The following is a 17157-nucleotide window of genomic DNA, read 5'->3' as shown; positions in this document are numbered from 1 at the left end:
AGCCAGTCAGTGGATAAGTGTTTATTAAGCACCATCTATGTACCAGGCACTATTAAGTACTGGGGATACCAAAAAAACAAAACAAAACAAAAACCGGAAGACAGACTCTCCTAAGGAAGCTTTTGGTCTAAGGGAGGAGATTATATACCACAAAATTGTAGAAACAAGATACACTTGTTTAGTTGCTCATTCATGTACAACTTTTTATGATTCCTTTTGGGGCTTTCTTGGACACTGAATATCTAAGATAATGGTAGATGATACTAGTTACTGTTAAGAGTAGTCTGCCATTTCCTTTTCCAGCTCATTTTACAGAAGACAAAACTTAAGCAAACAAGATTAAGTGACTCGCCCACAGTGTCTGAGGCTGGATTTCTCCTGACTCCAGAGCCAGTTCTATCCACTGCACAGTCATGCTGCCATGCATACAGGATAAACTGGAGATAATCAACTAAACCTCCCACAGGAGAAAGGATTTGAGACAAATATTGAAAGAAGTCAGGAAAGTCAGGATGAAGAGGTGGCAGAAAAAGCATCCCAGTCATGTGGAGGGAATAAAGGAATAAAGATTTGAAAGAAGCCAGGTTTTGAATATAACAGTGAAGATTTTACAAAATAATGTTTATTTCAAAAGGTATGATCAAATATACAAACTTACTCCTCCAGGCGTAATAATTCTTATTAAGTGTTGTCTTCCTTGGAAACAGGTGCACATGATTTTATGCTAGTTCAATAAGGGTACAGACCTTAAAATTTTTAAATTTTTAAACTTATTTTTAAATTTTATTAAAATATATTTTATTGATTTCCCTTGACAAAAGTTATTTCAACCTTCTCTCCAGATTAAACTCTTTGTGTGACAAAACAAAACTATAAAGCAAAACATTTAGGCGTGTCTTCATCTGACCGTGTAAATATATATTTAATTCTAGTAATCTCTGTTCTCTCTGGCAAGATGGTGTCATCTTTCATCATTTGACCTTTGGAACTTTCAACAATTTTTCTCTTGCTATTCAGAATTTGACTTTTTAGTAATCTTTTAATTTCATTTATTCATTAATATAGTCATTATGTACATTATTCTCTTGGTTCTGCTAATTTTGCTTTTACCAATTCATATATATCTACCCATGTTTCTTGGAATTCCTCAGTGTTTATTCTTTACTATATAATAACATTCTATGATACATTCCAACTTTGTTTTAATATTTTGGAAAAATGGCCATTATGGCTAAAATAATTGTTATGAATAGTAATAGAAGTCCTACCAAAAATTTAAAGAGCAAGTAATTCCAATACTACATAAACTATTTGGAAAACTAAGTGAGGAAATCCTACCAAATTCTTTTTATGACATAAATATGTCATATGTCTAACCCAGGAAAAGCCAAAATAGAAAAAAGAAAACTAATGACCAATTTCCCTAATGAATATTGATGCAAAAAACTTAAGCAATTTAACATTAAACAGCAAGGAGACTATAGAAATATGTCACAAGGAGCATTACACAATAACCAGGTGAAATTTATATCAAGAATGTAGAGCTGCTTCACTAGTAGGAAAACTTTTACGCATAAATGATCATATCAATAACAAAAATAACAGAAATAACATGATTCTCTTAGTAGATGCAGAAAAGGCTTTTTGACAAATACAACAATTCATTCCTATTAAAAACATTACTGAGCATTTTTTAAATAAATAAAGTAAAATATAAACAATTAGAAAAATATCAATTGCTCATGGGTAAGTTAGATCAATATAATATAAATGACAATTCTGCCTAAATCAGTTAACTTATTAATCCATATCAATCAAACTACCAAAAAATATTTACAGAGCTAGAAGAAATAATAAAATTTATCTGGAAGAAAAAAAAAGTCAAGAATATCAAGGAAATTAATGAAGAAAAAAAAAAAAACAGAAAGGAAGGTGGGTCTAATAATACCAGATCCCAAACTGTATTATAAAGCAATAACCATCAAAACTATCTCACACTAAGAAACAGAGTAGTAGATCAATGGAATAGATTAGGTATATAAGACACAGTAGTAAATGACCATAGTAACCTAGTATTTGAAATACCCAAAGACCCCAGCTTCTAGCATAAAAACCTCACTTTTTGACAAAAACTCCTGGGAAAATTGGAAAATAATATAGCAGAAATTAGATATAGATCAACATTGATTATACTACATGCCAAGAAAATATCAAAATGGGTACGTGATTTAAACATAGTGATATCATAAGCAAATTAGTAGGCCAGGAAATGGATTATCTGTCAGATCTATGGAGAAGGGAAGAATTTATGACCAAGCAAGAGATAAAAGAACATTACAAAATGTAAAATGATAATTTTAATTATAATAAATTAAAAAGATTTTATACACAATGCCCTCCCTCCCCCCATGCAATCAAGATTAGAAGGAAAGCAGAAAGCTGGGGAAATTATTTTAGCAAATGTCTCTAATAAGCACCTCATTTCTCAAGTTTATAAAGAACTAGTCAAATTTATAAGAATACAAATCATTCAATACTACCTAAATTAATCTACTTCCTCAAGGCCATACCAATCAAACTCTCAAGAAATTAGGTTACAGAGCTAGAAAAATCAATAACAAAGTTGATCTAGAATAACATAAGGTCAAGAATTTTAAGGGAATTCATGAAAAAAAATTGCAAACGAAGGTGGCCTAGCTGTACCAGACCTAAAACTACATTATAAAGCACTGGTCATCAAAACCATTTGATACTGGCTAAGAAAAAAAGTAGTCAATCAGTGAAATAGGTTAGGGTCACATGACAAAATAGTCAATGACTATAGTAATCAAAATCATTTGACAAAAACTGCTGGGAAAATTGGAAACTAGTATGGCAGAAATTAGGTATTGACCCACACCTGAAACCCTATACTAAGAAAAGGTTGAAATAGGTTCATGATTTATTTTTAGACATAAAGAGTGATATTTTAAGCAAATTGGAACAAAGTATAGTTTACCTCTCAGACCTGTGGAGGTAGGAAGGAATTTGTGGCCAAAGAAGAACTGGAATACCTTATTGAATACAAAATGGATAATTTTTACTATATTAAGTTAAAAAGTTTTTGTACAAACAAAACCAATGAAGACTATATTAAAAGAGAAGCAATAAAATTATTCTGATAAAGGCTTTATTTCTAAATATAAATTTAAATTTTTAAGAATTCAAGCCATTTTCCAAATGACAAATTGGTCAAAGGATATGAACAATTTTCAAATGAAGAAATTGAAACTATTTCTAGTCATATGAAAAGATTCTCTAAATCACTGTTGATCAGAGAAGTGAAAATTAAGACAATTCTGAGGTACTACTACATACCTCTCAGATTGGTTAAAATGACAGGAAAAGATAATGATAAATATTGGAGGGGATGGGGGAAAACTGGGACACTAATATATTGTTGGTGGAGTTGTGAACTGATCCAACCATTTTGGAGAGCAACTTGGAACTATCCCAAAGAGCTTTCAAACTGTGCCCACCCTTTGATTCAGCATTTTTACTGGGCTCATATCCCAAAGAGATCTTAAAGGAGGGAAAGGGACCAACATGTACAGAAATGTTTGTGGCAACCGTTTTTGTAGTGGCAAGAAACTGGAAACTAAATGGATGCCCATCAGTTGAATAATGGCTGGATAAGTTATGGTATATGAATGATATGGAATATTATTGTTCTGTAAGAAGCGACCAGCAGGATGAATACAGAGAGGCCTGGACTTACATGAACTGATGCAAAATAAAATGAGCAGAACCAATCATTATACATGGCAACAAGATTTTACAGTGATCCATTCTGATGGATATCACTTTTCAACAATGAGATGATTCAGGCCAGTTCCAATGCTGTTGTGATAAAGAGAGCCATCTGCACCTAGAGTGGACACTGAGTATGGATCACAACATAATATTTTCACTCTTTTTGTTGTTTGCTTGCCTTCTTTCCTTCTTGATCTGATTTTTTCTTGTGCAACATGCTATAATTGTGGAAATATGTATAGAAGAATGGCACATATATTGGAGGAGATTGGGGAGGAGGGGAAAATTTGGAACACAAGATTTTACAAGGGTGAATGTTGAAAATTATCCAAGCACATGCTTTGAGAATAAAAAGCTTTAATTAAAAAACAAATACAAGTTATTCCCCAACTGAAAAATGGTCAAAGGATATGAATAGGCAGTTTTCAGATGAAGAAATCAAAGCTATCTAGTCATATGAAAAAATGTTCTATATTACTACTGATTAGTGAAATGCATATATTTTTTTTAATTTTTTATTTTATTTTATAATTATAACATTTTTTGACAGTACATATGCATGGGTAATTTTTTACAACATTATCCCTTGCACTTACTTCTATTCAGATTTTTTCCCTTCCTCCCCCAACCCCCTCCCCCAGATGGCAAGCAGTCTTATATATGTTAAATATATTACAGTATAATTTAGATACAATATATGTGTGTAGAACCGAATTTTTTTGTTGCACAGGAAGAATTGGATTCAGAAGGTAAAAATAACAGTTTACATTCATTTCCCAGTGTTCCTTTTCTGGATGTAGCTGGTTATGTCCATCATTAATCAATTGGAATTGGATTAGCTCTTCTCTATGTTGAAGAAATCCACTTCCATCAGCATACATCCTCGTACAGTATCATTGTTGAAGTGTATAATGATCTTCTGGTTCTGCTCGTTTCATTCAGCATCAGTTGATGTAAGTCTCTCCAAGCCTCTCTGTATTTCTCCTGTTGGTCATTTCTTATAGAACAATAATATTCCATAACATTCATATACCATAGTTTACCCAACCATTCTCCAATTGATGGACATCCATTCATCTTCCAGCTTCTAGCCACTATGAAAAGGGCTGCCACAAACATTTTGGCACATACAGGACCCTTTCCCTTCTCTAGTAGTTCCTTGGGGTATAAGCCCAGTAGTAGTATGGCTGGGTCAAAGGGTATGCACATTTTGATAACTTTTTGGGCATAATTCCAGATTGCTCTCCAGAATGGTTGGATTCTTTCACAACTCCACCAACAATGCATCAGTGTCCCAGTTTTCCCACAGCCCCTCCAACATTCATCGTTATTTGTTCCTGTCATCTTAGCCAATCTGACAGGTGTGTAATGATACCTCAGAGTTGTCTTAATTTGCATTTCTCTGATCAATAGTGATTTGGAACACTCTTTCATATGAGTGGAAATAGTTTTAATTTCATCATCTGAAAATTGTCTGTTCATATCCTTTGACCATTTATCAATTGGAGAATGGCTTGATTTCTTATAAATTAAAGTCAATTCTCTGTATATTTGGGAGATGAGGCCTTTATCAGAACCTTTAACTGTAAAAATTTTTTCCCAATTTGTTACTTCCCTTCTAATCTTGTTTGCATTAGTTTTGTTTGTGCAGAAACTTTTTAATTTGGTGTAATCAAAATGTTCTATATTGTGATCAATAATGGTCTCTAGTTCTCCCTTGGACACAAACTCCTTCCTCCTCCACAAGTCTGAGAGGTAAACCATCCCATGTTCCTCCAATTTATTTATGATTTCGTTCTTTATGCCTAAATCTTGGACCCATTTTGATCTAATCTTAGTATGTGGTGTTAAATGTGGGTCCATGCCTAGTTTCTGCCATACTAATTTCCAGTTTTCCCAGCAGTTTTTGTCAAATAATGAATTCTTATCCCAAAATTTGGGATCTTTGGGTTTGTCAAACACTAGATTGCTATTTTTATTCACTATCTTGCCCTGTGAACCTAACCTATGCCACTGATCAACTAGTCTATTTCTTAGCCAATACCAAATGGTTTTGGTGACTGTTGCTTTATAATATAGGTTTAAATCAGGTACACTTAGACCACCTTCCTCTGACTTTTTTTTCATTAGTTCCCTTGCAATTCTCGACCTTTTATTCTTCCATATGAATTTTGTTGTTATTTTTTCTAGGTCATTAAAATAGTTTCTTGGGAGTCTGATTGGTATAGCACTAAATAAATAGATTAGTTTGGGGAGTATTGTCATCTTTATTATATTCGCTCGGCCTATCCAAGAACACTGAATGTCTTTCCAATTATTTAAATCTGACTTTATTTTTGTGGCAAGTGTTTTGTAATTTTGCTCATATAATTCCTGACTCTCCTTTGGTAGATATATTCCCAAATATTTGATACTATCGACTGTTATTTTGAATGGAATTTCTCTTTGTATCTCTTGCTGTTGGATTGTGTTGGTAATGTATAAAAATCCTGAGGATTTATGTGGATTTATTTTGTATCCTGCGACTTTGCTAAAATTCTGAATTATTTCTAATAGCTTTTTAGCAGAGTCTTTGGGGTTCTCTAAGTATACCATCATGTCATCTGCGAAAAGTGACAATTTGATTTCTTCATTTCCTACTCTAATTCCTTGGATCTCTTTCTCGGCTCTTATTGCCAAGGCTAGAGTTTCTAGTACTATATTGAATAGTAATGGTGATAGTGGGCAACCTTGTTTCACTCCTGATCTTACAGGGAAAGGTTCTAGTTTAAGTGAAATGCATATTAAAACAACAGCAACAGAGCCACCCCCTCAGTTTGGCCAATAAGATGAAATGGAAAATGATAAATGTTGGGAGGGGTATGAGAAAATTGGGACACTAATGCATTGTTGATGGAGTTATGAACTGATCCAACCATTCTGGAAATTTGGAATTATGACCAAAGGGCTATAAAAGTATGTATATCCTTGATCCAGCAGTGTTTCTACTGGGTCTATATTCCTAAGAGATCACAAAGGAGGGAAAGGGACTCACATTTGCAAAAATGTTTGTAGCAGCTCTTTTTGTAGTAGGTTGGTATCCCAAAGAGATTAAAAAAGGAAAAAAATACCTATTTGTTCAAAAAATATTTACAGTACCTTTTTGTAGTGGCAAATAATTGGAAATTGAGGGGATGTCCATCAATTGGGGAATGGCTAAAGAAATTGTGGAATATGATGTAATGGAATACTATTGTGCTGTAAGAAATGATAAAACATAACTATGCTGCAAAAAAAGCTAGGCTTACATGAACTGATGCAAGGTGAACTGAGCAGAAGCAAAAGAACATTGTATGGAGTTAGCAGCAATATTGTTACAGTGATGAACTGTGAATGACTTAGCTATTCTCCGCTACACAATGATCCAAGATAGTTCCAAAAAATTCATGACAAAAAAATGCTATCCACCATCACAGAAAGAATTGCTGGAATTTGAATACAGAATGAAGCTTACCATTTTTCATTTATTCTTTACTTAAGAAATAAAACAAGCATTTCCATAATGAAGTAGAAAAATGAAACTGCAAATCTCTTATGTGTAACTTGATTTCCTTTTAAACATAGAATAAAATTATATTGCAACTTTTTTTCCTTCTCTTCCTCTACCCTAGAAATGGCTACCATTAGATACAAATATGTGTGAATATACATACATATACATACACATACACAGTAAACCATCATGTAAATACTTGTTTATAATTTTCTCTGGATGAGGATAGCATCTTCCTTCTTATTTTGTAGTTAATTTGTGCTTTTCACTTTATTATTTCATGCAAGTCTTTGCCTGTTTTTCCCCCCTGAAATCATCAATCAAGCTCATCATTTCTTATAGCATAGTAGTATTTTATCACAATCATATATCATACTTAACGTGCAACAAGAAAATTGGATTTATACACATATATTGTATCTAGGTTATACTGTAACACATGTAAAATGTATGAGATTGCCTGTCATCTACGGGAGGGAGGGGAAAATTTGGAAAAATGAATACAAGGGATAATGTTATAAAAAAAATCATATATCATAACTTATTTGGCCATTCCCCAATTGATGGCCATACCCCAGATTTCTACTTTGCCAGTGCAAAGGGTTTCTTACACAAGGAACCAGCATCCCCTATGAGTGTAGCAACACTGGGGCAGAGACACAGCCAGCTGTGAGCACTTAAGGCAGGGGAAGATTATGGTTCTAAGTCCCAGAGGAAAACTGAAGTAGAACTAAAAGCACCAGTCCTCCACCTCAGGATTAGAGGTACTTAAACTAATACTTCTCACAAAAAAAAAAAAAAAAAAAGAACCCAATCATAAAAACTTAGTATCGGAATAAAGATCTGCTTTCATCTTCAGAGGAGGGCAATGCAGTTAAAAAAAAAAAAAAAAAAGTAATCTCTTCTACCCCAAAAAGTAACATTAAATAGCTATATGCCCAGAAAGAATTTATAGGACTCAGAAGACTTTCTTTTGTTTGTCTTTTTGTTTTTCCTCAATCTCTATGACTTGATTTTAGTGAATCACAACATTGCTGTTACTGTGCACAATGATATATTGATTGTTCCTTGTATCGGTTCATGGAGGTCTTGCCATGTTTTTCAGGAATTATCCCCCCTCATTTATATAGTACAATAGTATTTCCATCATAGTCATATGTCAATGTGGACAATATAACTATGTTTAGATGATTTTCTATTATCTTTAATTGCATAGTTTTGCTGGCACACGATGGTATATAGTATTTCCTGATATTCTTCCTCCTCCATGAGATGGTAAGCAATCTGATGTTACATATATATGGATTCATGTAAAATATTTCCATATTAGTCATTTTGTGCAAGAAAACTTGAACCAAAAAAAAAAAAGTGAAAACAGCGTGCTTTAGTCAATTTTGAGATGTCATCAATGTTTTCCTCTGCAGATAGAAAGCATTTTCTCATCATGAATCATTTGGAATCCTGTTGCTGAGAATGCCCAAGTCGATCACAATTCTTCATCACACAATATTGCTGTTATTGGGTACTATGTTCTCCTTGTTCTGCTCACTTCATTTTGCATCAGTTCCTGTAAGTCTTTCCAAATTTCTTCTGAAAGTATCCTGCTTGTCATTCCTTATAGCACAACAATATTTCACTACAACCATATAGCACACCTTATTTAGTCATTCCCTATTTGATGGACATCCCCTCAATTTCCAGTTCTTATTCATCACAAAAATAGCTGTGACATTTTTTTGACAAATAGGTTTTCTCTTTTTTGTCAGATCTCTTTGAGATAGAGACCTAATAGTGCTTTGCTGGAACAAAAGGGCGGTTTTATAGCTCTTTGCACATAGTTTCAAAATATTCTTTAGAATAGCTGGATCAATTCACACCACCATCAACAATGCATTAGTGTCCATTTTCCCGCATTCCGTTCAACATTGATCATTTTCCTTTTTTGTTATATTTGCCAGTCTGATAGGTGTGAGATGGTACGTCAGTTGTTTTAATTTGCATTTCTCTAATCAATATAAAACATACAAATTCTCTAGTCTTTCAACACAAAAAGTTTCAATTTTGTTTTTGTTTTGTTAATACCTTTTGTCTGTCTTAGAACCAAGACATTTCCTGTTCCTCCCCTATGTCACTATCCCATGTTAAGAAATAAAAAATTAGAGAAACTGATTAACAAATAATGACATTGATTAATTTGTGAACTATCTATTATTACTTAGCACAGTAACTGATACACAGTAGGCCGTGAATGTCTGTTGATCAATTGAAACGGGGAAATACACCAAACAGCTAAATACTCTCTCATTATTTTATTACCTATGCAAGGAACAACAGCACAAGTGCTGTATCCTTTTCAGCAATGAGGACCCAGCTCTGGACTCATAAGGATCAAGTTCCTGTTTGGAGGGGGAAAAAAATCCAAAGCAAGGGCATCAGATCTCTAGCAATTTGTGGTTCATTGCACCTTCATTCCAAAGCCCTTGGGGGCACATCTCTTAAATCTTTGGTTTGACAAATGATTAGTAGCTGTCTAAAAATGTTTTAATTCTTTTTTTTTTTTTTTTTTTTTGGGTGAGGCAATTGGGGTTAAGTGACTTCCCCAGAGTCACACAATTAGTAAACATTAAACGTCTGAGGCCAGATTGCCTCAAAATAATGAAAACGCCCTTACAGAAAGATGCTCAGTATATCAAGTAAATCTTATAATTTATAAATATATGTTATATAATATAGTACAAAACATATGAAAAGTATTAGATGGCTATTTCCTTGATCACAAAAGAAATGTTTAAAACAAGACTCAAAAGCACACACTGACAAATATTTAAACATGATATAGAAACTCACAATTTTTATTACATTCCCCCACAAGATAAAGGTTTCTAGGAAACTTGTGGGATTGCTAAACCGGCCAATCTTGAACACTTTCACTTAAGCTCTGTGCTGTCCATCTATCTGCTCAGTTCACTCAAGGCCCATTTTTTTCTAGCAAACCAAGTGTCAGTTGCTAGTTTTCTTTTCTTCTAAGAAATACCATCCAAACAGGAAACACTTTTCACTAGGCAAATTGCACTGGATCTTGGAAATCAGATTTTTGAGTTTACAAGATTGCTGCCAAGGCTAGGAATATTCATCTCGGGATTAATACTTGGTGACCTCTACTCAGTATAAAAAACAATGAAGAAGGTAGGGGCACTGAGATTTAATCTGTCTTAGACTGAACATACTCTCACTGCTATGGATGAGCAGCTGCCATAACTGTGAAGGGATGAAGCAATTGTCTCTCTCATTATTTTAAGTCTGAGTTAAGCTTGAAGAGTTTTGACATACTTGACCATCAGGAGGACAGTGAGCAAGAAGGTGAAAGCACTTCTTTTAAATTCACAGGGGTTCTCAAACTATGGTCTGCGGGCCAGATGTGAGGGGAGGAGATAAGGACGTTTATGCGGCCTGCCGGGTTATGGCAAATATGGCAAATGGGCTGAGGGGTGGAGACAGAGTGTGAGTTTTTGTTTTTATTATAGTCAGCCCTCCAACAGTCTGAGGGACAGTGAAGTGGCCCCCTATTTAAAAAAGTTTGAGGACCACTGCTCTACAGAGACTTGGCTCACTGGTCTGTTGTTTTTGGCACACCTAGGTCCCCTTCCTCACCTATCAGGGACTAAGGGACCAAGCAGGAGCTTTTGTTCTGGCATATTCCTAAGTAAGATTCCAAGCTTGTGTCATCTGAAGACATATATTATGGGGCCACTGAAGGGGCCAGGAAGCATGTTGAGGTTTATAGGAAGTGCTCTAGTTAAAGCATAGGTATGACTAGCAGTGGGAAGGGAGGAGGCCCAATTCCATGGAAGTGCCCTAGTCCAACACATCTGAGGCTCCAATACCATTATGCTTAATCTGGAAAGAAACTCATTCTTGATACCTGCTCCCCCTTCCTCCTGCCCTTTATATTCCAAAGATTATTCTCTTTAGCAGAGAAAACATTCAAAATAAAAACCATGCAGCTCTCTTCTCTCCATTAATGGTTTTAATCTTTCCACTACCAACAGTAGTCCAACTCCTCCTTTGATTCCCCCTTCCAAATTTAACCAAACATCCCCACCCTTTTATTTTTAATCTCAAATTAGCTTAATTGTATTTGGATAGTCATTAAAAAGAGAAAAATAATTAAAATAACATAGATGAAACCTGTTACTACATTCAATGGTACTATGAGTACATGATTTGGAGTGATTCTGGACTCTCGTCACTGTATCTATATGAGAATGGCAGAACGAATGAGAATTTCTGATCAGTTAGAAGGCCCCTGATGAACTGTGTCCTTGCATTTCCTAGTAAAACAGTTTATATTGTGATGTGGTCCATCTTTAATATAATCACATGAATATGTAAAAATCTCCCCAACCCCCCCCCCCCCAACCATCAGTTTTTCCCCATATAAGAAGACAAGTCAGTCTTCTATCTTCTGATCAATAGTTAGCTATGGTGAAAAATAAAATTTATATCCAATTATTTCTATAGCAACCACTTCTGTGCAATCTCCTCTCTAACAGACTGACTTTAAAAAAAAAGGTCCTAACCCTTTTCCAGTTACAGCTGTTGAAAGATACGTTATTACGTGTAATGGGCCTCTGGAGGGATTTTCAAAAGCAGGCCTGTCCCTTTTTGGCCTGCGCGCAGTTCCCGGGGCTAGGCCTGCCTGAAGCATCACACATCCAGGTCATCGTCTGGGTCTTCCTCATCCAGGTAGTCTTCGGCATCAGGCTCATAAAATATTTGGCTGGCAGAAGAGGTCGGCGCGGGCCGAAGCAAGGACTGTTGTTTTTCATTACTGAAATGGAAGGGCAGGGCCAGCGTGTCCCGGGCCTCTTTTTCCTTCTCCGACAGGTGGATGTTAAAGGTCAAGCCCGCCAGAACGTCCGCTGTGGCCGAGGGGGGTCTGTGCTGGGGCTGGGCCTCCGGAGAAGGTTCCTTGTGGAGCTGCAGGCTGAAGTCCGGCAGTATGGAGAACCAGTGAGTCTGCTCGGTGGGGCGATGCCTGGGCTTAGGCCGCAGAACGCGGGCCACGGCGCACTCGGCGCTCCCTCCCACAGTCACCTCCACCTGGGCCAGACTCCCCAGGGCGCCCAAGGGCCCCGGCCCATGCACGTCCTCATGCAGCAGGCCAAGAACACGGACCTGGCCAGGGTGGACACGGCCCCGGCCCAGGGCTCGCAGCGTCTGGCACAGGGCGCTGCAGGGAGCGTGGAGCAGCAGCCAGCTGAGGGAGTCCACGGCGAGGGTGCAGGGGCCGGGGTCTGCTCCCCTCAAGCACGCTCTGAGGGCTCCCAGCGGCCCCCCGATCCCGGCGCAGCCCCGGGGGTCTCTGAAGACATCGTGATAAACAAGCCGGCGGTTGGTATCCGAGTCGAAGCCTTCCCGGAAAGCCTCCTCGCTTACCTCGCAGCCCAGGACATGCACTTGCTCTCCTTTCAGGGCGATCTCCCGAATCAACGCCTTCAGCAGGCTCCGGCCCTCCCACTCCACCGAGTCTCGGAGCAAGACCAGATCGCCGCGGCTGGAGAGCAGCTGCAGCATTTTCCCCTCGGCTTCCCGGCTCCCACCCGGTCTCTCCCGAGCCAGAGCCACATGCGGCTCCCCGCAGACGCGTCCTGATGGCGTCACGGGGCTTGAGTTCAGATCTCCACGAGAGAGGATCTCCTTTCACTCGCGAGGGTCCCAAAGGCCTCTTCGGGTCGCGTTCTCTGACGTCACGGGCCGCCCTCCGCGCGGGGGGCGGGGCCGAGGGAAGGCGCGCCTGCTGGTCCTGCGGCAATTCCGAGAGCTGTAGCTGTGCGGGTTGTACGGGGAGGAATTGAGGGGTGGAAACGGGGAAATACAAAGCAGAGGAAGGATTGCCGAGCTCTCTCTCAGACCAGCATAAGAAGTTAATGCCAGCGGAATACGGTCTTTCGAAGAGAGCGTCCCTTCTTAGGTCGCCGGGATAAATAACCGTTATAATGTTTGTGAGCGGGCACTTAACGATGGACAGCAGGGGGACTGGTGCGCGTGCGCCACACTACGCGGGATATTTCTGGCTCTCAAATTTTCGTCGAGGTTACCTTTGTTATGCTCTGTAATCATTTTAATAAGCGTGGGAAGTTTCGGCCGTTAGATGGCGCAGTAGTAGCAGACGCTGAACGCCAGGATCTGAGTTCTGTGGGACTCCCTGGGGCAGTTCACTTCTATCTTTGTCGGCCTTAATTTCCTCCCGTAAAAATAGAGATAATCAGTTACCTCAGAATTGTCTTGAAGAAAAAAGGAAAACACTTGGAAAACCTTAAGAGCTACATAAATGCGAGTATTAAAATAAGTTAGGAAAAAATGATAATTATTGAATCACTCAAGAGGAATGGACCCTAAGTTCTCAAGAATGAAATTCTGAAGACACCGAGGAAAAAATTCTGAGGAAGAAAAAGTCTGATATGGATGAACAGTGAAATCTAAAAGAGCATATAAGAAGAAATGAATAGACAGCATGAATTTTGACCCTGTCAGAACAGGGTCAGCTACTTTTTAGAAGTAGAAAAAGGAGCCCAAGACCAGGAACACCTTTTGGTTTTGTTGACCACATATATACAATAGAAGACCAGCTTCAGACACTACCTGTGAAGCTCTGGAGCAAGTAGCTCCCTCTGTAAAATGGGGATGATATAGTAAGACAGTGACAGACTGGAGCTTGGAGGAGTGGGCAGATGCCCCTAAAGTCCATAATTTGCATTAGACTGAAATAAGATGCTTCAAACGGGTTCAGTGATAAGCAGAATTCCCTATTTGTGGTGATCCAGGTGTGAGGTGACAGAAGTGAGCAAACTTGATGGAGAGACATCAGCCAAGAAACACAAAGGCAAACTTGTCTTCTTTCTGTGGACTATCAAACTGAGTGGGATTGGTACTTCCAAGTCATGAGTGATAATCAAAGAATGAGAGATCTTCAATGAGATCTTCAACTTGATAGATGAGAACGATGGCAATGAAAAATAGCTCAGTGTGAGCCTTGCTAAAGATGAACTTTTTGGCCTTAATGAAGCAAGAAAGTGTGACAAAGATTCAAGATTCAGTGGAAACTTAAGTCAGGACTTTAAAACAGAATTTATGTTATGATTAAAACAGAATTTATATTATGATCTTACCTACTTTAGCAAGTCAACCTAAAACCATTTGTGTTAAGATCCCTACATGCAAGATCATTCTGAAATATGCTTTCTTAACATCACCAGAGGACCTCTTTGGGGTACTTTTTACTCAGGAAATGGTTCAGATCTTTATCCATGCTTTTGCTGTATTAGAAGCAGATGAAGATTTAAAGTTTCACTTGCTGGATGGAAATGTCACCAGGGAGTTTTTAGATCTAGTCCCTAAAAATAAAATTGTGATGAAATGGAGGTTTAAATCTTGACCTGATAAAATTTTTACTACTATTTTCTTGACTTTTATTGAAAAAAAGGGAGAAGCAGAACTTCTAATGGTGGGCAGGGACATCTCCTTGCCAGAGGGAGAATGGACAAGACAGGCTGGCATGGGTAATATCTTCAGAGCATCAAACAGAACTTTGGCTCTGGTGCATGCTTATTCTAATGTTAACTTCTACATGACCATGGCCCATCCAGCTCTCTACTGTCCTACAAATGTAATTGGCAGAATGCACCAAGCCAACCACTATTGTGGGTTCTAGGCCCCTTCCCCATTCATATAAGTTTATGCATTATAAGTTTTCTGCCGGGTAAAATCAGATGGAAAATTCTCTTTTATGTGTACATGCTAAATAAACATAACTTTTAAAAAAAGTGTCCAGGGTTTGTCTTTAGGATAAAATGAAGATATTTGTAAAGCATTTTGTAAACTTTAAAGTACTACATAAATGCCACAACAACAATTACTTCTATTACTTCTTTTACTTTGCAACAATTGGTCATTAACTAGTTTGATTTGCTCCTCCAATAACCAAGTGGGCTCTTTTTTCCCCCTGGTGGTTTGTGTCTCTCAGTGATACTTCCTTATTAGTCTATTGCTTCCTTTGTACTAGAAAGAGGAAAGACACCCAATGCTTTTGAGCTCTTATTAAAGAAAAGAAGGCAGAAACAGGAGTTGGTTCCATCCCAAACAGACTTGCTGCCTTGTGTACTCATGGGCAAACCCTCTCCTTCCTGCTTCCTCTTTTCTCCTGGAAGCACAGCAAAAAGGAGAATCCAACATTGCTCTTTTAGCTGAAATCTGAATCCCAAAGTCCCTAAATGTGGGATTCTCTCCTCTTTGGTAGACAGCAATCTCCTACACCTGCATGTGGGGCAGGGCAGAGTTGTTGAGAACAGGAAAGAATACCAATCTGAGTCTCTTTAAGTCTTTTGTAGTCTAGTCTTTTTAGGGTTTTGTAGTTGCTTTGAGTATTTCTAGCTTCCATCTTCAAGAAAGATGGAAAATGCCAATTCTACTTCAGATTGCTGAAGGAAAAGACTCTTAAGAAGCCAAGGAGAAGAACTTTCAATCTCCATTATGTCCCTATCTCCAGCTTACCACACTAGAGATTTTGTTGAGCTTCCTCTTGGTGAGAGCTAGGACTCTCAGCTGATTGAGATGAGTTACCTCACTATCAGTGATAGACCACATTCCCCACTATTGTTTGTTACATATTTTCATTATGTATGCTTTCTTTTGATATCTTTACAATATTTAATAGAATAGATATAATTCTAGATCAGTATGGCTCTTTTCTTTCCCACCTCCCTCAGAACAAAGTGTCCAATCTTCAGGTCCCAATCACCAACTTCTTTTCCTGGAAGAAAATTGTTTCCTTTGGAGAAATGTCGGAGAAGAAATTGGGGATGACCATTTTGTTTTCCTTCAAGCCACAAAATGATACCCTTTTGCTAAATGTTGGGGACAGCCCTTGCTATTTAGATATCTTTAGAATTCTGCCTTAGCTATCAAATCCTCATGGATAATGAAAAAGTTTCTTTCCTTGTTCTCTAAAGGAAAGTTATAAATATTACAAAGAGTGCGAGAAACATTAAGTACCTCTCATATAATTGCCACAACCCTGGAAAGTAGATGCTATTATTCTCACATTGCAGTTGAAGAAACTGAGGCAGAAGTTAAGAGGTTAAAATTAAGGGTCACCTAGCTGTTATGCTATCTGAAGTAGGATTTGAACTCAGGTCTTCCTGATACTAGGGTCAGCATTTCATCTACTGAAATACCTAAATGCCTGTAAGGAAGGACTCAGTGGGGTTGGTGTTGGGCCAATAGCAGAAAATGACTAATGCAAAAGCAAAAGACTTCACTTTGTTTATGTTACATACATTGGTATTTATCCACTTCATATTTATGGTGTTTTTATGATTACTTGTCTTTCCCATTAAAACATAAGGTTTTGAGTACATATTGTCTTGTATGTTCTGTCCTTTCACAATGATTAGCACATAAGAGGCACTTAATAAATACTGATTGATTGATGAGGTCACCTTTTCTAGATACTTATCTCTAACCAGGAATTAAAATCAAATTTGCTAACCTATTCTCCTCCCTGTTTTTCCTTTTGGGAGGACCTTTGCCATTGTTTAGACCTACCATACTTTTCCCATCCTCTTTGATTTTTAAAAGATCATTGATAATAGTTCAGTTCAGTACCTAAGTCAGTCAATAAACATTGTGTCCATTATATTTCACAGCAGTGTACTAAGTTACAGGAATACAAAGAAAGATGCAGTACCCAAGGATATATAGTTCATCTGGGTCTGATGAGTTGAAATACATAGAGCAGCTAGATTTTCTCTCATTCTTTCCCTACTTATCTT

At 37.6% G+C, this 17157-nt stretch overlaps 1 protein-coding gene and 1 pseudogene across 1 annotated transcript; one reads left to right on the top strand and one right to left on the bottom strand.

Moving 5' to 3' along the window:
* Nucleotides 1–7656: 7656 nt before the first annotated feature.
* On the bottom strand, nt 7657–15144 carry ELP5 (elongator acetyltransferase complex subunit 5). Its single transcript, XM_074268833.1, has one exon. The coding sequence runs from the start codon at nt 12899–12901 to the stop codon at nt 12032–12034; it is 870 nt and encodes a 289-aa protein (XP_074124934.1). The 5' UTR covers nt 12902–15144; the 3' UTR covers nt 7657–12031.
* Nucleotides 12979–16472, top strand: LOC141543917 (activator of 90 kDa heat shock protein ATPase homolog 1 pseudogene; annotated as a pseudogene).
* The last annotated feature ends 685 nt before the right edge of the window (nt 16473–17157 follow it).

This window comes from Sminthopsis crassicaudata, chromosome 5 (genome assembly GCF_048593235.1).
Source record: "Sminthopsis crassicaudata isolate SCR6 chromosome 5, ASM4859323v1, whole genome shotgun sequence".
NCBI lineage: Eukaryota > Metazoa > Chordata > Mammalia > Dasyuromorphia > Dasyuridae > Sminthopsis > Sminthopsis crassicaudata.
This window is presented reverse-complemented; position numbering and strand designations above follow the sequence as displayed.

What these genes read in the sequence shown, in the direction of transcription:
- ELP5 (XM_074268833.1), bottom strand. Translation starts at nt 12,901, where the DNA reads ATGCTGCAGCTGCTCTCCAGCCGCGGCGATCTGGTCTTGCTCCGAGAC.